We start from the raw sequence: 17,588 nt of genomic DNA, 5'->3' as shown, positions 1-17,588 counted from the left end.
CCAAAGTAGACATCTATACCCAGGGAGAAAAAATTACTCACAAATTTAGTAGATACTAAAGACAATTAAAGATGACAAAAATTATCCACAGTAGGCCTGCACTAAAAAAAAAAAAAAAAAAAAAAACAGAGAATTTTCCATGCAAATGAGAAATTATCTAAAATGGAAACAGAATCCAAAAACCAAGATCACCAGAAAAGATAAGTAAATATAAAATATTACTATACAATAGTAGCAATATACTGTGCAGTCAAAAATAGATGTAGAATTAAAATGTGTAATATCAATAACTTTAAAAAGGAAGGAATATAAATGGAATGCAAACGCTCTAATCTAGAATTATCAAAAAATTGGTAAAAAATTGTATTAGACTATAATAAAGAATACATGTTTTGTACAGGGTAACTATTAAAAAAATAAGCACTCTGTAAGTTAAAAATAAAAAAGAACAAAACTATCTTATTGTCAAAGTATGAAGGAGATAAAAAAAGAAATATAAACAGATTTATCAGATAGTATACAAATCCAACAATATCAAGTAATTAAATGATTACAGTAAGTAAATCAAAAGAAAAGTTAAATAATATAAAACCTTCTTATATAAGAAACATACCTTAAATATAAGGATACAAGAAGGGTGAAAGTAAAAGGACGAAAAAGAAATACCAAGCAACATTATTCCAAAGAAAGTTGGTGTGACTATAAAATTGTCAGATAAACCACATTTGCAGACAAGAAGCTTTCCCAGAAACAAAGACATTTACAATAACAAATAGGTCAACAGACAAGAACAAAACACTTTCTAAACCTATATGTATCCAATAACACACTTTCAGAATGTGCAAAGCATAACCACGACACATTATCAATTCACACCCTGTGGAACACTAGTATTGGGAAAACAAAACAAAACAAAATAAAAATACAGTGTGCTAGCAAGGATGGGGAGAAACTAGAATTCTTAAACACTGATACTGGCACACTTTGAAATCTTTTTTGGCATTATCTTCTGCAGATGAAGAGACAACTCCCTTATGCCTCAACTGTTCCACTTTTAGGTATATTTCCGGCCAGAATACGCACAGTAGTCCCCCTAATCATCAGTTCCACTTCCCATGGTTTCAATAATCTGTGGTCAACAGTAGCCTAAAAAATATTAAATGGAAAATTCCAGAAATAAGTAATTCATAAGTTTTAAACTGCACATCATTCTGAGTAGCATGATAAAATCTTATGCTGTCCTGCTCCGTCTGCCCAGGACATGAATCATCCTTTTGTCCAGCATACCCACGCTGTATACACTACTTGCCTATTTGTCACTAAGCAGCCATCTCAGCTATCAGATTGACTGTGGTAGTATTATAAAGCTTGCATTCAAGTTACCCTTAGTTTACTTAGCAATGGCACCAAAGCACAATAGTGATGCTGGCCATTTGGATATGCCAAAGCAAAGCAGTAAAGTGCTTCCTTTAAGTGAAAAGGTGAAAGTTCTTGACTTGGAAAGAAAAAAACGTGTTTTCTGAGAGTGTTATAATCTATGGTAAGAACTAATCTTCTATTCCTGGGATTGTAAAGAAGAAAAAAAAGTTCACACTAGTTTTGCTGTCACACTTCAAACTATAAAAAGTTATGGCATGGTGCATGGTAAGTGCTTAGTTAAGTTGAGAAAGGCATTAAATTTGCAGGCAGAAGCCATGGATGGAAACATGTTCTAACTGACAGAATGCAAGTTCAGTACATCTGTGGTTTCAGGCATCCACTAAGGGGTCTTGGAACATATCCCCTAAAGATAAGGAGGACTACTGTGTACATGTTCACCAAAGAATATACACAATATATTGTCTATGGTAGCACTATTAGTATTAGCCCAAAATTAAAAGTAGAATTGATTATGGTATTATTTTGGAAGAATACAAATGCAAAAGTAGGGGTTGGCAAACTTTTTTTGTGAAGGGCCAGGTAGGAAATATGTTCAGATTTGTATACTATGGGATCTCTGTCACAATTCTCACCTCTGCTGTTGTAGTTTGAGATCAGTCATGGGTAACATGTATACAAATGAGTATATTCATACTGCAATAAAATTTCATTTTTTAAAAAATAGCTAGAATTTGCCTGTGTGGCATAGTTTGTTGACTGCAGCTATACAGCAATGAAAATGAAGCACATGCATGTCACAAACATTAATCAAAAGAAATCAGATACAAGAGAATAAATATCACTTTGGGAGGCTGAGACAGGTGGATCACAAGGTCAGGAGATCGAGACCATCCTGGCTAACATGGTGAAACCCCTTATCTACCAAAAATACAAAATAATTAGTCAGGCGTGGTGGCCCGCCCCTGTAGTCCCAGCTACTGGGGAGGCTAAGGCAGGAGAATGGCATGAACCCTGGAGGCAGAGCTTGCAGTGAGCCAAGACTGCACCACTGTACTCCAGCCTGGGTGACAGAGCGAGACTCCATCTCAAAAAAAAAAAAGAATAAATATGACTCAATTTATAAAACATTCAAAAACAAACAAAACTAATTTATATTTTGTGAGATATTAGAAGAGCAGAGAGTGTAGTGACTGAAAAGAGGCACCAGAGACATTTCTAGGGTGCTGGTAATGTCAAGTCTATGACCTGGATGCTGTTCACACATAGGTCCACTTTGTGAAAACTCATTGTGCAATATAATTTAGAATAAAAGCAGACTATTCTGAAATAAAAAATTTTAAAGGACCTAGAATAGTAGTACCAAATAATACATGGAAAGCATCTGTGACAAAATGAGGTGACAAGATATCTTCATGAACCCCAACGTATGAGGAGGAACAAACCACCAGTAGTAATAAGATAAAGTTGTTATCTGCATCTGTGGAGGAGAGCTCAGAGGAAAACAGGAGGCATCTAATAAACCTGATAAGTTCAAAATAACAAAAAAATGCTCACTCAAAAATATCAGTGGGTTAATTTAAGAACAGCAACAGAAATTGGGAGAGGTTTTTGATTTTTGTGTGATGAAATGTACAAGATGAGACTGGGACTCATCTATGTGGCCTACTAGAGCCACATAAAAAGATTTGCAAGACATAAAGACATAAAGAGTTTCCCACTGGCCAAAGTTGAGCTTATTTGGGTACCAATAGTAACTGAAATACAACAAAACATATCAATATGTTCAAATCCATGAGTTCACAATGATCTAAAAAAAAGGAAAACTAACTGGTCACCTTTGGAGAATGTTAAAGAACAAAATATTATGAACACTAGAAAATGAAGGGATGAATGAACAATGACATTAAGTAACAAAACAGATGAAGCGGGATGAGGAGTAGAAGGACAGATGAGAAAATTCAATACTTTTGTAACGCCTATGTAATGCATCTTTGCATTGGATTTGCCAGAGAGAGAGGGAAGGAAAGTAGAGATGGAGAGAATATGAATCAGATATTAAGTAACTGCCAATGAAAGACACAATATGACTTCTGAAATAAAAACTGAACTTGATTAAGCCTCTAGGTCTCAATTTAAAGGTACCAATTTAGAGAAAATACTGCAGATAACAATGGAACATGCTTATTCCACAGAAGTCGTATAATCAAAATCTTATGGAAAAATTATACGGGAATACAAATACAAAAGCAGGGGTTGGCAAACATTGTTAAGTCAGAAGAGGAATAAATAAAATTAACATGTTCATTTATGTTAAACTTTAGTAAGAATACTTGTTTTAATCTTTGAAGTTACCATCAAAGGAATAGGAAAGAAAACCCCCGTTAATAACAGTAGAAAAATTAAATAACAATATAACTCAACCCAAAAGAGGATAAAAGGAAACAAAGAATATAGAACAGGTAGTACAAATAGAAAACAATAGGTTTATACCCAAATATATCAGTAGGAACGTAAGAAAGGAACAGACTGACTACTACAATTAAAACATCATGATTTCCACACTGTATAAAAAAGTCAATATACGCTATGAAAAATCCCTGTTAAATAAACAAAAATGTTAAAAGTGTAAGTATGAAAGAAGATATATCTTGCAAAACACTAACCACATAAAGCTATTTTAGTGCTCACTTTGGCAGTACATATACTAACATTGGAAGGATACATAGAAGATTAGCATAGCCCCTGCACAAGGATGACACACAAATTTACAAAGCATTCTATATTTTTCAGACAAGCAAGTGCTGAGGGAATTCATTACCACCAGACCTGCCTTACAAGAGCTCCTGGAGGAAGCCCTAAATATGGAAAGGAAACACAATTACCATCTATTACAAAAACACACTGAATGAAGTTCACAGACCAGTGACTCTATAAAGGAACCACATAGTCTGCAAGATAAGCAGCTAACATCATGATGTCAGGATCAAATACACACATATAAACACTAAACTTAAATCTAAGTGGGCTAAGTGCCCCGATTAAAAGACAGATAGGCAAGCTGGATAAAGAACCAAGACTTGTTGGTATGCTGTCTTCAAGAGACCCAAGAGACATGCAGTGACACACATAGGCTTAAAATAAAGGGATGGAGAAAAATCTACAAAGCAAATGGAAAACAGAAATCGGGATTGCGATTCTAGTTTCTAACAAAACAGACTTTAAACCAACAAAGATAAAGAAAGACAAAGAACGGCATTACATAATGGTAAAGGGGACAATTCAACAAGATCTACTTATCCTAAATACATATGCACCCAACACAGGAGCACCCAGATTTATAAAGCAAGTTCTTAGAGGCCTTCAAAGAGACTTAGACTCCCACAAAATAACAGTAAGAGACTTTGACACCCCACTGACAATATTAGACAGATCGAGACAGAAAATCAACAAAGATATTCAGGACCTGAACTCAGTTCTGGATCAAATGGACCTGACAGATATCTACAGAACTCTACTCCGAAAAACAACAGAATATACATTCTTCTTATCGCCACCTAGCACATATTCTAAAATTCGTCACATAATCAGAAGTAAAACACTCATCAGGAAATGCAAAAGAACTGAAATCTTAACAATCTCTCAGACCACAACACAACTCACTCAAAAACATACAATTACATAGAAATTGAAGAAACTGCTCCTGAATGACTTTTGGCTAAATGACGAAATTAAAGCAGAAGCCAAGAAGTTCTTTGAAACTAATGAGAACAAAGATACAACATATCAGAATCACTGGGACACAGCTAAGGCAGTGTTAATAGGTAAATTTATAGAACTAGATGCCCACATCAAAAAGTTAGAAAGATCTCAAATTTTAAAACAACATAACATCACAACTAAAAGAAGTAGAGAACCAAGAGCAAGCAATTCCCAAAGCAGGCAGAAGACAAGAAATAACCAAAATCAGAGCTGAACTGAAGGTGACTGACATGAAAAACCATTCAAAAGATCAACAAATCCAGGAGCTGTTTTTCTGAAAAATTAACAAAATAGACTGCTAGCTAGACTAATAAAGAAGAAAAGAGACATCAAATAAACACAATCCTAGAAACAACAAGGGGATATTACCACTGACCCCACAGAAATGAAAACAACCATCAGACAATATTATGAACACCTCTAGCACATAAACTTGAAAATAAAGAAGAAATAGATAAATTCTTAGATACAAACACCCTTCTAAGACTGAACAGGAAGAAACTGAATCCCTGAACAGACCAATGACATGTTCTGAAATTGAAGAAGTAATAAATAGCCTACTAACAACAACAAAAAACCTCAGGCCAGATGGATTCACAGTTGAATTCTACCAGATGTACAAAGAAGAGATGGTAGTATTCTTACTGAAACTATTCCACAAATTTGAGGATGAGGAACTACTCTCTAACTCATTTTATGAGACCACAGCCTCATCCTGATGTCAAAACCTGGAAGACATAAAACTTCAGGCCAATGCTCAATGAACATCAAGGCAAAAATCCTCAACAAAATACTGGAAAACTGAATCCAGCAGCTCATCAAAAAGCTTAGCCGCCACATTCAAGTAGACTTTATGCAGAAGGTGCAAGGTTGGTTCAACATTACACAAATCAAAAAATGTGATTCATCACATAAACAGAACTAAAGACAAAAACCACATATGATAATCTCAATAGATACAGAAAAGGCTTTTGATAAAATTCAACATTTCTTCCTGTGAAAACTCTCAATAAACTAAGCATTGGAGGAACATAACTCAAAATAATAAAAGCCGTATACGACAAACCAACAGTCAACATCATACTGAATGGGGAAAAGCTAGAAGCATTCCCCTTGAAAACAGCACAAGATGCCCTCTCTCATCACTCTTATTCAACATAGGATTGGAAATCCTGGACGGAGCAATCAGACGAGAGAAAGACATGAAAATAGAAGAGAGGAAGTCAAATCATCCCTGTTTGCAGATTATATGATCTTATATCGAGAAAACCCCATGATCTCAGCCCAAAGCTTCTTAAGCTGAAAAATAACTTGAGCAAAATCTCAGGGGATACAAAATCCATGTTCAAAAATCACTAGCATTCCTACACACCAACAATAGTCAAGCTGAGGGCCAAGTCAGGAATATAATACCCTTCACAACTGCCACAAAAAGAATAAAATATCTAGGGATACAACTAACCAGGGAGGTGAAAGATCTCTACAAGGAGAACTACAAAACACTGCTCAGAGAAATGGGAAAAGACACAAACAAATGGAAAAACATCCCATGCTCATGGATAGGAAAAATCAACATATCCTTAAAATGGCCATACTGTCCAAAGCAATTTATAGATTCAATGCTATTCCTATTAAACTACTATTGAGATTCTTCACAGAAATAGAAAAAATTTTAAAATTCATATTAAACCAAAAAGGAGCCTGAAGAGCCAAGGCAAACCTAAGCAAAAAGAACAAAGTCAGAGGTAACATGCTACCCAACTTCAAACTATACTACAGGGCTACACTAACCAAAATAGCATGGTAGTGGTACAAAAACAGACATATAGACCAATGGAACAGAACAGAGAACCCAGAAATAAGGCCACACACCTACAACTAACTGATTTTCGACACACCTGAGAAAAACAAGCAATGGGGAAGGGATTCACTATTCAATAAATGGTGCTGCGATGACTGGCAAGCCAAATGCAGAAGGCTGAAAGTGGGGGAAAACACCATATACAAAAAGTAACTCAAGAAGAACTAAAGACTTAAATATAAAACCCAAAAATATAAAAACCCTGGAAGATAACCTAGGCAATACCATTCACTACATAGGCATGGGCCTATGTATATATAATACATTATATATACATATATAATATATACATATGTATATATAATGTGTATATATAATATATAATATATATTATTAATGTATATATAATGTATATATGTATATATAATGTATATATAATGCATTAAATTAATTATAGTAATTAATTATATAATTAATTTAAGTATAGTTAAAATATAAAAGTATATATTTTAACTTTGCTAAAAAATAAGAATAGTTAAACAATAATCCATAATTGCTTGCTTAGCTTGCTTTTCTGTAGTGCTTACTATCCCAGAGTCATGTAACTGGAGGTTTTAAGATTTATAACTTTTCCAACTGCTCCTGTAGATAACATCACTATTGTGAAACCTAAAGAACTTTTAAGTATTTTTCAGATTTAACATTTTGGCAGACCAAGAGATGCCACCTGGACTTGTGATCCACACCGAGGAACTGACTCAATTAGTCCTGCAACCCCTCCCTGGAACTAACTCAGCTGCAGGAAGATAGTCTCAACACTCCTGTGACTTCATCCCTAGCTAATCAATTGCCTCAGTTTTCCAGCCCCCTGACCACCAAAGCATCCTTAAAAACCCTAGCCTCTGAATTCTGAGAGGCAGATGTGAGAAATACCTCCCATCTCCTCACTTGACTGGCCCTGTTATTATTAAATACTTTCTCCACTGCAACTCCTGCTTTTCTCAGTGTACTAGCTTTTGTGGGCAGCGGGCAAGAACAACCTACTGGGTGATTACAATTTCTCCACCCAAGTTACTATTTGTCCTTTCCATGCACTACTCATTAGAAGCAAGTCACTAAGTCCAGTGTCACTCCAGTACTCACTCAAGGGGACAGAAAGCAAGCTCTACTTCCTGTAGGGGGTACAACATTCATAATCATTTATTTAGAATTCTGGAATGGAGATTTGTCCATTCTCACTATTAGTTATTCATTGTTTCATTTACATCGGTATGGACTCTTGGATATTTATTTTATTCTTTGAATTATAATCCAATTCTACAGTTTTGTATAATATTATTCCAATAGTGATGACCAGAGGCTCATTTAGATTGGCTTCTGTATCCTGTTGACATGCCCCCTCTCCCTCTCCATCACCTATTTCAAGCAATTCTTCACTTTCTGCACTACAAGATGCTCCATGTTAATCTTGTATTTTCCCTACCCCAGCCCCAGAATTAGCCATTGTTACAAGAGCACTAGCAACTTTCATTGGAAAAAGGTCTTTTAGAAACCAAGATCTGGGATCTGGGTGTGCTCACTGCTATTGTCACTACTTCTGCCCTTTTGAAGGGCAGAGCTAGGAAATATGTATGTATTCTAACTCAGGTATATATTCATATCTATTTTTTTATTTCTGAATCAATCTATTTGTATATATTTTAAAATAAACATGAATTAAAGCTTATCTCAAACTCTAACCCAACATCACAGAGTTCATTCTAGCCTTCATCCTCCTGGCTTCTTTGTACATTCTTTTTCTGACAATGAGAAATCTACTGTCTTTATCTACAGTTTATTTACTTATTGGTTCAACTCTAATACATGTGTAAAATATTTTCAGTATTGCTAATCCATATCCCTGTATGAAACACATTTATCTACTACAGCAGGGGTTATCAAACTACTGGCACTTTGACTATTTTACTATGATATAAGAGCTAAGAATTGTATTTACATTTGTAAATGACTATAAAAATAGAATATTTTATGAAAATTCATGTGAAAATTACATGAAATTTACATTTTAGTGCACAATGATAAAAATTTTTTGGTACACAGAAATGCTCATTTGTTTACATATTGCATATGATTACTTTCTTGCTACAACCACACAGCTGAGTAGTTGTCACAGGGATGCTATGACCTAAAAAGTAAAAAGTATTTAACATCTTACAGTCTACAGAAAAAGTTGGCTGACCACTGAACTAGAATATAGTGACTATGTAGTTCTTTCTGTCTTAGCCTTACCGTATGCATTTAAAACATCATATTCCAAAGTTATTTAGGTCAGTTAATTTAAACATGTCTTACCTTTTAATATTGTTATATTCATCAATTATGATAGTCATTACATCCTTGGATGACACAACATCATGCTTTTTTCTTTTAATTTTCATATAGTAAAGTTAACTCTGATGTACATATCTATGAGTTTTGACAAATGCATAAAGTTATTTATTGATCATTCCCATACCAATCATAACAGTTCCTGAAACCTAAAAATTTCCATGTCAGGCTGGTCTCTTTTGTAGTCAACATCTTCTGTCCCCCTCCTTACAAATTTTGTTACTTCAATAATGTCATATAAATAAAATCATACATGTAGCTTTGGGGATCTGGCTTCTTTCATTTAACAAGCTGTATTTAAGATTCATCATGTTGTGTGAATTAATAGATCATTCTTTTTTATTGTTGAGTAGTATTCCATTGAAGACAGACATGCCATAGTTTGTTCACCATTCACCAATGAAGGGCATCTCTGTTGCCTCCACCTTTTGGCAACCATAAAGTTTCTATAAATATTTGTGTACAAATTTTGGTGTGAACATAAATTTTCAGTGCATTTGGATAAAGACCTAGGAGTAGGATTGCCAGGTCACATGATAAGTATATGTTTAATTTTATTTAAAACTGTCTTATATAGTGGCTATACCATTGGTATTCCCACCCGCATTAAATGGGAGTTCCTGTTATTCCACATCCTTGTCAGCATAATTTTGTTGTTGTTGTTTTTGGGTGTATGGTGGTATATCATTATGGTTTTAATTTGTACTTCCATTATGAGTTGAGCATGTTTTAATGTGTTCTTTTGGTGAAGTGCCTGTTCAGATCTTTTGCCCATTATTTAATTTGGTTATTTATTTTCTTTTTGTTAAGTTTGGATAGTTGTTTTGTGCTTTTCTTTTCTTTTTTTCTTTTTTCCTAACTCTGGATACAAGTCCTAACTCATATATGTGATTTTAAAATATTTTCATCCAACTTGTGGCCTTTTTTCTTTCTCTTAATAGTGACTTCCACAGAGCAAATTAAATCCAATTTATCAATTTTTTTGAACTTTATGGATGTTGTGCTTGCTATCATATAAAAACTCATTGCCGAAATTAAATTACACAGATTTTCTACTACGTTTTCCTCTAGAAGTTTTACAGTTTTACATTGAAGATCTATGATCTATTTTGAATTACATGCCAAGGGGCTTTAAAAAAAAATCTAGAACCATTTGTTTAAAAGACAACAAAAACAAAGTCGACATTTAATTGGCTTTACACTTTTGTCAAAATCAGTTGACAGTATTTACATGGGTCTATTTCTGGAATCTTTATTCTATTCCTTTGATATATGTGTCCATAATTTAATCAATATAACACAATCTTCACTACTGTGCTTTATTGTAAAAATCTTAAAATTAGGCAGTGAGTCCTCCAGCTTCGTTTGTTTCAGATCGTTTTGATTTTTCAAGTTTCTTTGCCTTTCATACACATTGTTGAATAAGCTTGTCAATATCTACTAAAAACGTGCTGGAATTTTGATTAAGATTGCATAAAATCTAGACATCAAATTGAGATTCAAATATTGAATCCTCCTGTCCATTAACATGATATGTCAACTCTACTTATTTCTCTCTTCCTTGATTTCTTTCAGTAGTGTCTTCTAGTTCTCAGCATACAGATCCTACACATATTGTTAGAATTTTAGCTAAGCACTTAAATTCCTGCTGCTATTGTAAATGGCATAGATCTTCTCATTGCTGGTATATAGAAAAAAATTTGACTTTCCTTCTTTCTGTGACCATGCTCAACTCACTATTTCTATGAGCTTTTCTATAGATCCTTTAGAGTTTTCTACATAAATAATCATATCTTCTGCAAATATAGTTACGTTTCTTACTTTCTAATCTGTATGACTTTTATTTTACTTGCCTTATTACATTGCCTAAGATTTTCAGTATGACGCTAAAGAAAACAATGCTTTGTTTCCGAACTTTGAGAAAAAGTAATCAGTCTTTCACCAGTGAGTATAATGTTAGCTATAGGTTTTCAACAGATGCTCAAAGGAAGTTCACTTCTACTCCCACTTTACTAAGAGTTTTTATCATGAATGGAGTTTAATTTTATTGAATGCTTTTTTGGGTCTGCTGAAACTACATATAAGAAATATGCTTTTTCTTAATCATTTGCTAGGATAAATTTATACTGCATTTCTGCAATAAGTCCACTTAATTGTGATGTATTTTCATTTTTATATACAGATGGATTTAATTTGCTAATATGTTGTTGGGAATTTTTGTATATACATTCATGAGGGCCATTGGTCTACATTTTTCTTTGCTTGTAATGTTGATGTCTGGTTATAGCATTACAGTAAATATTGACTTCATAAAATGACCTGGGAAGTTTTCCTTCTATTTTCAGGGATGTGCAAGACTGGTATTGCGTTCTCCTTAAATTTTGTTTGGATTCACCAGAGAAACCATCTGGGCCTAGGGCTCTCTCCTTGAAAAAGTTCTTAACTACAAACTCAATTTCTTTAATAGATATACAACCAGTAATATTATTTCATCTTCAGATAGTTATTGTATTAGTCCATTTTCATGCTGCTGATAAAGACATACCTGAGAACGGGCAATTTACAAAAGAAAGAGGTATAATTGGACTTACAGTTCCACGTGGCTGGGGAAGCCTCACAATCATGGTTAAAGGCAATAGGGGGCAAGTCACATCTAACATGGATGGCAGGAAGCAAAGAGAGATCTTATGCAGAGAAACTCCTCTTTTAAAAACCATCAGACCTCATGAGACTTATTCACTATCAAGAGAACAGCCACAGGAAAGACTTGCCCCCGTGATTCAATTACCTCCCATGGGGTCCCTCCCACAACACATGGGAATTCAAGATGAGACTTGAGTGGGCACACAGCCAAACCATATCAGTTATAGTAGTTTGTATTTTTCCAGGATTTGGCCCATTTCATTAATCAAAGTTTCAACAGCAAAACCTCATGAAAAGCTTTCATCAAAACTTCACAATCAAAATTTCATCAAAGTTTTAACATCAATGCAAATACAGCAGAATATAGGATTAGCAAAGAACAGTTTAAAAGCAAATATCCAAACTGGAGAGAAAAAATAATGAAAAATGTGAATATAGGCATAAGATACATATGAGACATATTTTAAAGATTTTTATATAAGTGTAATTTGAAGTTCCAGAAAAACAGCAAAGAGATATTGGGGAAGAAGCAATGTTTAAAGAAAGAATGGCTAAGAGTTTTCCAAAACAGATGAAAGACATAAGTTCTGCATACTGAATGGATATTAATTCAGTAAAACCACATTTAGATAGATCATAGGAAAACTACTAAACACAATGTCAAATAGCAAATCTTACATGCAACAGAAGGGGGAAAGCCATATTATTGCAAATAAATAATAGCTGATTTTTCAACAGACACAGAAGCAGCCAGAAGACAATGGATTAGCTTCTTTTAAATGCCAAAAAAAAAAAGAATGACTTTTAACCTAGAATTCTACATCCATCAAAACTATTGTTCATAAATACAACCAAGATGTTTTGAAGAAAACTCAGAATTCTCATCCAGGAGTGTGACATAAAAAGAAGCATTAAAGAGAGTTCTTCATGTTAGAAGGAAAACGATTCTAGAACCCAAATGGAAACAGTGAATTGCAAGAAAGAATGAATAATAATATGTGATTAAAATAAGTGTTACTAGATGAACAAAAATAATTTCTTGTGTTTTATACATGTAGAATTAAGATGCATGATAATAGATAAGCAAAAAAGAAAGCAGATTAAAAACAGCTAAATGTTTTCATGTTCCAATATTATTCAAAAAATCATAAAAAATAATGTCATGTATGTATGTTGAAATAAGGCAAACAATAACAAAATAGTTAAAAAGAACCACGAGTTAATACAAAGGAAAATAAATTGTTAAAAATTTTGATTAACCCAAACAAAAGACAAAACAACCTACATAAAAATACTAGATTTTCATTCTTGAAAAAAAAAAAACTCACGTGTTACTTACAAGATACATCCTTTACATATAATGACATAAACCAAAGAATTGAAAAATATATACCATGCATATACTAGACAAAAAAAGCTGCTGTAGCTATACTAATATCAGATAAAATATACTGTGAAACAAGGAATATTACTAGAGATAAAGAGGGACATTTCATAATTAAAGTTCCATAATCCATCCAATGACATCGCTTCAAAATATATAAAACAAAATTAAGAAACCAGAAAGTAAAATAAACAAATCTATAATCATGAGACTTGAACCTTTCTTGAAATGTGACCCCTAGCTACCACTATGTGGAAAAAAATAATTCCAAATGGTTCATATATTTAAATGTTAAAGAAAAAGGCCTTTAGAAGACATAGGAGAAAGTCTTAAAGTAGACAAAAACTGTAAAAATGCTAATCAAAAAGGAAAAATGATAAACTGTATTCATTAGAATTAATAACTACTTTTAACCAAAAGATACTATTAAGAGTGAAAAGATAAGGCACAGAGTGGGAAAAAAATTGCAAAACATATATCTAAGGACTCATATGAAGAATCTACAAAGAAATCTTACATAAAAATGAAAGATAGACAATCCAATAGAAAAATGAACAAATGATGTGAACACAAAAGAGGATATCCAAATGGCCAATAAAAATATACACTCGTCACTGGACACAGCAAATTAAAACCATTATATGATAAATTACTTTTCACTTATCAAAATGCCAAAAGAAAACACAGAGAAGCACAGAGGCATATGCATGCACACACATACACACACACAATCAGTCAAAGAAGTAGGGAGGATGTGAAACAAGTAGAACTCTCCCACATTGGTAGTGGGAGTGTAACTGTTAAAACCATGTGCAACATTCTTTGATAGCATCTACTAAAGCTGAGTGTACATTCCCTCTGATTAATTCCACTGGTAGATATATACCCAAATAAAATGTATGCAATGTCACCCAAGGACATGTACATACTGCTTTCAGCAGCTCTGTAATAGCCCAAACCCAAAACAAACCAAATGCCCACCAATGGAGGAATGAATAAGTAAATGGTAGCATTTTCATACAATAAAATGTATTGTATGAATACATTTTATTCACGGCAACAAGAATGAACTACTGCTACACTGCCAGGTAAAACAAGATGTCTAAATTGCAAAAATGCTTGAATTGAAAAACCAAAAAGAAACAGGAATAAAAAAGTAGACACTGTAGGATGTCATTTATATAAAGCTCAAAATGTGCAATATTATATCTTGCTGTCAGAAGATAAAAAACTTTGTTAGAAATTTGATAATGTTTACACTTGGAATAGCAGTAGCTGGCAGGAAACAAGAGGGGCTTCTGCAGAGAACTGTTTCATTTCTTGATCTGGTAGGTAGTTTACATGAGACTGTTAATTTTATAATTTCTCAAGCTGTTACTTATTATTTGTGCATTTTCTATGTGTTCTTTTCTATGCTTTGAAAAGAAGTTTAATTTTAAAAACAGCATGTATATAGAAACTTAAAACTGTAAAAACTGATCCCAAGGTCATATAAACCCCTTATACCCCCCCAAGACTAATCTTAGTGTCCAGCACACATTGATGATAAATGATTGCTTTTTAAACTAATGAATGAAACAAGGGATCAAACACATAAAAAAGTACTGTCATTATTTCCCAGCTGTCATTTATATGAATGCTTATCTGCTTTTTCTCAGAAAATATCCTCATACAGATTTTTTCTAATGTTAAACCTGACAAACCTGACCTGCCCTTTTCCTCTTTTATTCAATTAACATACAAATTAACTGAGAAGTTTCTTCAAAATACATACCTCTCCTACCCACTCATGCTACCATTTAGGATTAAATCTATTTGCAGTAGATGAAATTGCTTTATATTGGGCCACAAAACAAGAGTTCTCATATTTTGAAGGCTGTGAAATAATTATCATCAAGTCACTATGTACTGAAACTTTATAATTATCACTAACATTGTTTATAGTTAAGATGGTCTATTTCAAACATTTTGCATAATGACTTAGGTCAAGCAGGCATTTAGATATGTTGCAATGGGCAAAACCACTGACTTCCATCAAATGGAGCTTGCTTGCTTTCTTTTTTTCTTCCCGGTGACTAAATTTTGTAAGCTTTAGGCATCTTTGGTGGTTTTCTTGACCTATTATAAATAGTCTTCAAAAAAAATTTTAGAAACTAACATATAAATGTCTTTGATGAGCCTGATGTGATTTCAAGACATTTTTTACCCGGTCATGGATCTCATCGCAGTTTGAAGGTGAACACCAATCAGAATGAAATCTGTAGGCAAAAAATAAGTTTTATTTTTGTTACTAAAATCAGGTAATGATTCTAAGCTATACTATCAAGTTTTCACAGTATGTTCAACAAATAGTCTTAATAAAGGTTGGCATACATTTGGGAGAACATACCTATATATCTGACCATTTTAATGATTTCCACACAGTTATTTGGAGCTCTAATTAAAGATACAGATTTTCATATGAAAACAGTAATTCTATGTACAATGCCTTTACATATAGTTCCTATTCTTTAGTAATCATACCCTCAAACTGTGTGAAAAAATTCCTTTCTGCAGAGAAAAAAATACCTAATTTTATGAAATGAAACAAAATGTGTATAATAGACAAAAATATTTACAATTTAATCATGCTTATTTTTTCAGAATACAGAGCAACAAAGAAGTTAAATGGTTTCTTTTCAACACAGATGATATCATCTCTCTAGTCTCAGCTATGAATAAATGCATCTAAAAAATTGAAAAATATAACTTTATTATTAGAGTCTGGGGGTGGAAATTAAAGATATGAAAGAAGAAACAAAGCATCCCTTTCTCTTTTGTATGCCCTTCTCAAATTCAAAACTGACACTAGTATAGATAAACGACTTTATTTCATATAATAATGAAAATTTCTAATTATAATGTGCATATATAGTGTTATTAATAATTCCCTTATAATGAAATAGGTAAAATGTTGCTATGTTGCTGAAAACTTTGCCTTGTTTTCTTCCCAGTTTGTCCTTTCTTTTTTTTTTTTGACACGGAGTCTCGCTCTGTCACCCATGATGGAGTGCAATGGCGCGACCTTGGTTAACTGCAACCTCCGCCTCCCAGGTTCAAGCAATTCTCCTGCCTCAGCCTCCCGAGTAGCTGGGATGGCCTGCCACTACAACTGGCTAATTTTTGTATTTTTAGTAGAGAGGTTTCATCATGTTGGTCAGGCTGGTCCCAAACTGCTGACCTCGTGATCCGCCCACCTTGGCCTCCCAAAGTGCTGGGATTACAGGCATGAGCCCAGTTTGTTCTTAAAAGCTACAATATCATATGTTTATACAAAATACAAACTACTAAACAGGATAAATGTTTTATACAATCTACTTTAAAGAATGCAATAAGTAATGAATAATCAATTATCTAAACTTTAATCTCCTATATATATAAAAGCAAGTTCTATTGCATCTATGAAAAATACATTAGCAGACTTTGTTATTTGCAATATATATAGCACATCTTGGAAATCTGAGATCCAACTATGCAGCTCTGAGAATCCACTGGATCTCTTCAATGATACTATTAGAGGATCCACTAGTCTGTGCTGTGGGATAAGGAATGCTTGCTTGCCAATCTAATTTCATTTATAAAAGTCAAAACTTTAAGCATGATTCAAAAGAATATCAGCTCCTTTTTCAGTAGATTTGCTAGTATTTCTTGGTCTAATTTTAGTAATAACTCAAAAGCTCACACAAATTTTATATTATAATATTAATATTTACACATTGAGAAGGAAACAACTTCTGAAATATAACACTTATAACCAAAATTGAAACCATTTTATGTTGTGCTAACTTTACTGGAGGAATTTCTTAAATGGGCACAAAGCAAAAAACACCTTCACTATAAATAAAGCAATTCATTTGATTAAAGCCATTGGGAAAGTTTCTAAAAATCTGTTTATATACGTGATTAAGGAGTCAGCATTTTACTGCAATCTTACAGAAAACTTACTTAATTTCAATAAATATTTACACAGATAAACTCCTATAACTGTATGTTCTGTCTTACATCATCCACGCAAAACTTCCAATTTTGCCTGGAACATATAATCCATGTTTACATCAGTTTAAATTGTTTATTGATTTCAATAGATTGTATAAACACCCTACAAGTATACTGCTTAGTGACCTATAAAAAGCCATTTCAGAGAATGTCTTATATTTAAAGATGAGGTACTGAGTGTTGAAAAGAATAAAATTT

The 17,588-nt window shown here is 33.3% G+C and overlaps 1 protein-coding gene and 1 non-coding gene across 9 annotated transcripts in view; one reads left to right on the top strand and one right to left on the bottom strand.

Moving 5' to 3' along the window:
• Positions 1-17,588, bottom strand: part of SPATA6 (spermatogenesis associated 6) — a 171,734-nt gene that overhangs the window by 44,146 nt on the left and 110,000 nt on the right. For 6 of the 8 annotated variants that reach the window (XM_004025755.5, XM_019018104.4, XM_055358871.2 and 3 more), the window contains one exon: positions 15,514-15,613. In XM_004025755.5, coding sequence (XP_004025804.1) covers positions 15,514-15,613 — 100 coding nt within the window. The remainder of the gene's footprint in view (positions 1-15,513; positions 15,614-17,588) is intronic. The other 2 variants (XM_004025756.5, XM_019018106.4) reach the window with 1 other exon arrangement.
• Positions 4,061-4,167, top strand: LOC115932145 (U6 spliceosomal RNA). The gene has a single exon (XR_004068470.1). It is a non-coding gene; the product is annotated as a U6 spliceosomal RNA (small nuclear RNA).

The sequence above is a fragment of the Gorilla gorilla genome, chromosome 1 (assembly GCF_029281585.2).
Source record: "Gorilla gorilla gorilla isolate KB3781 chromosome 1, NHGRI_mGorGor1-v2.1_pri, whole genome shotgun sequence".
In the NCBI taxonomy this organism is placed as follows: domain Eukaryota; kingdom Metazoa; phylum Chordata; class Mammalia; order Primates; family Hominidae; genus Gorilla; species Gorilla gorilla.
The sequence above is the reverse complement of the archived record's forward strand: the minus strand, read 5'-3'. Positions and strand labels throughout refer to the sequence as shown.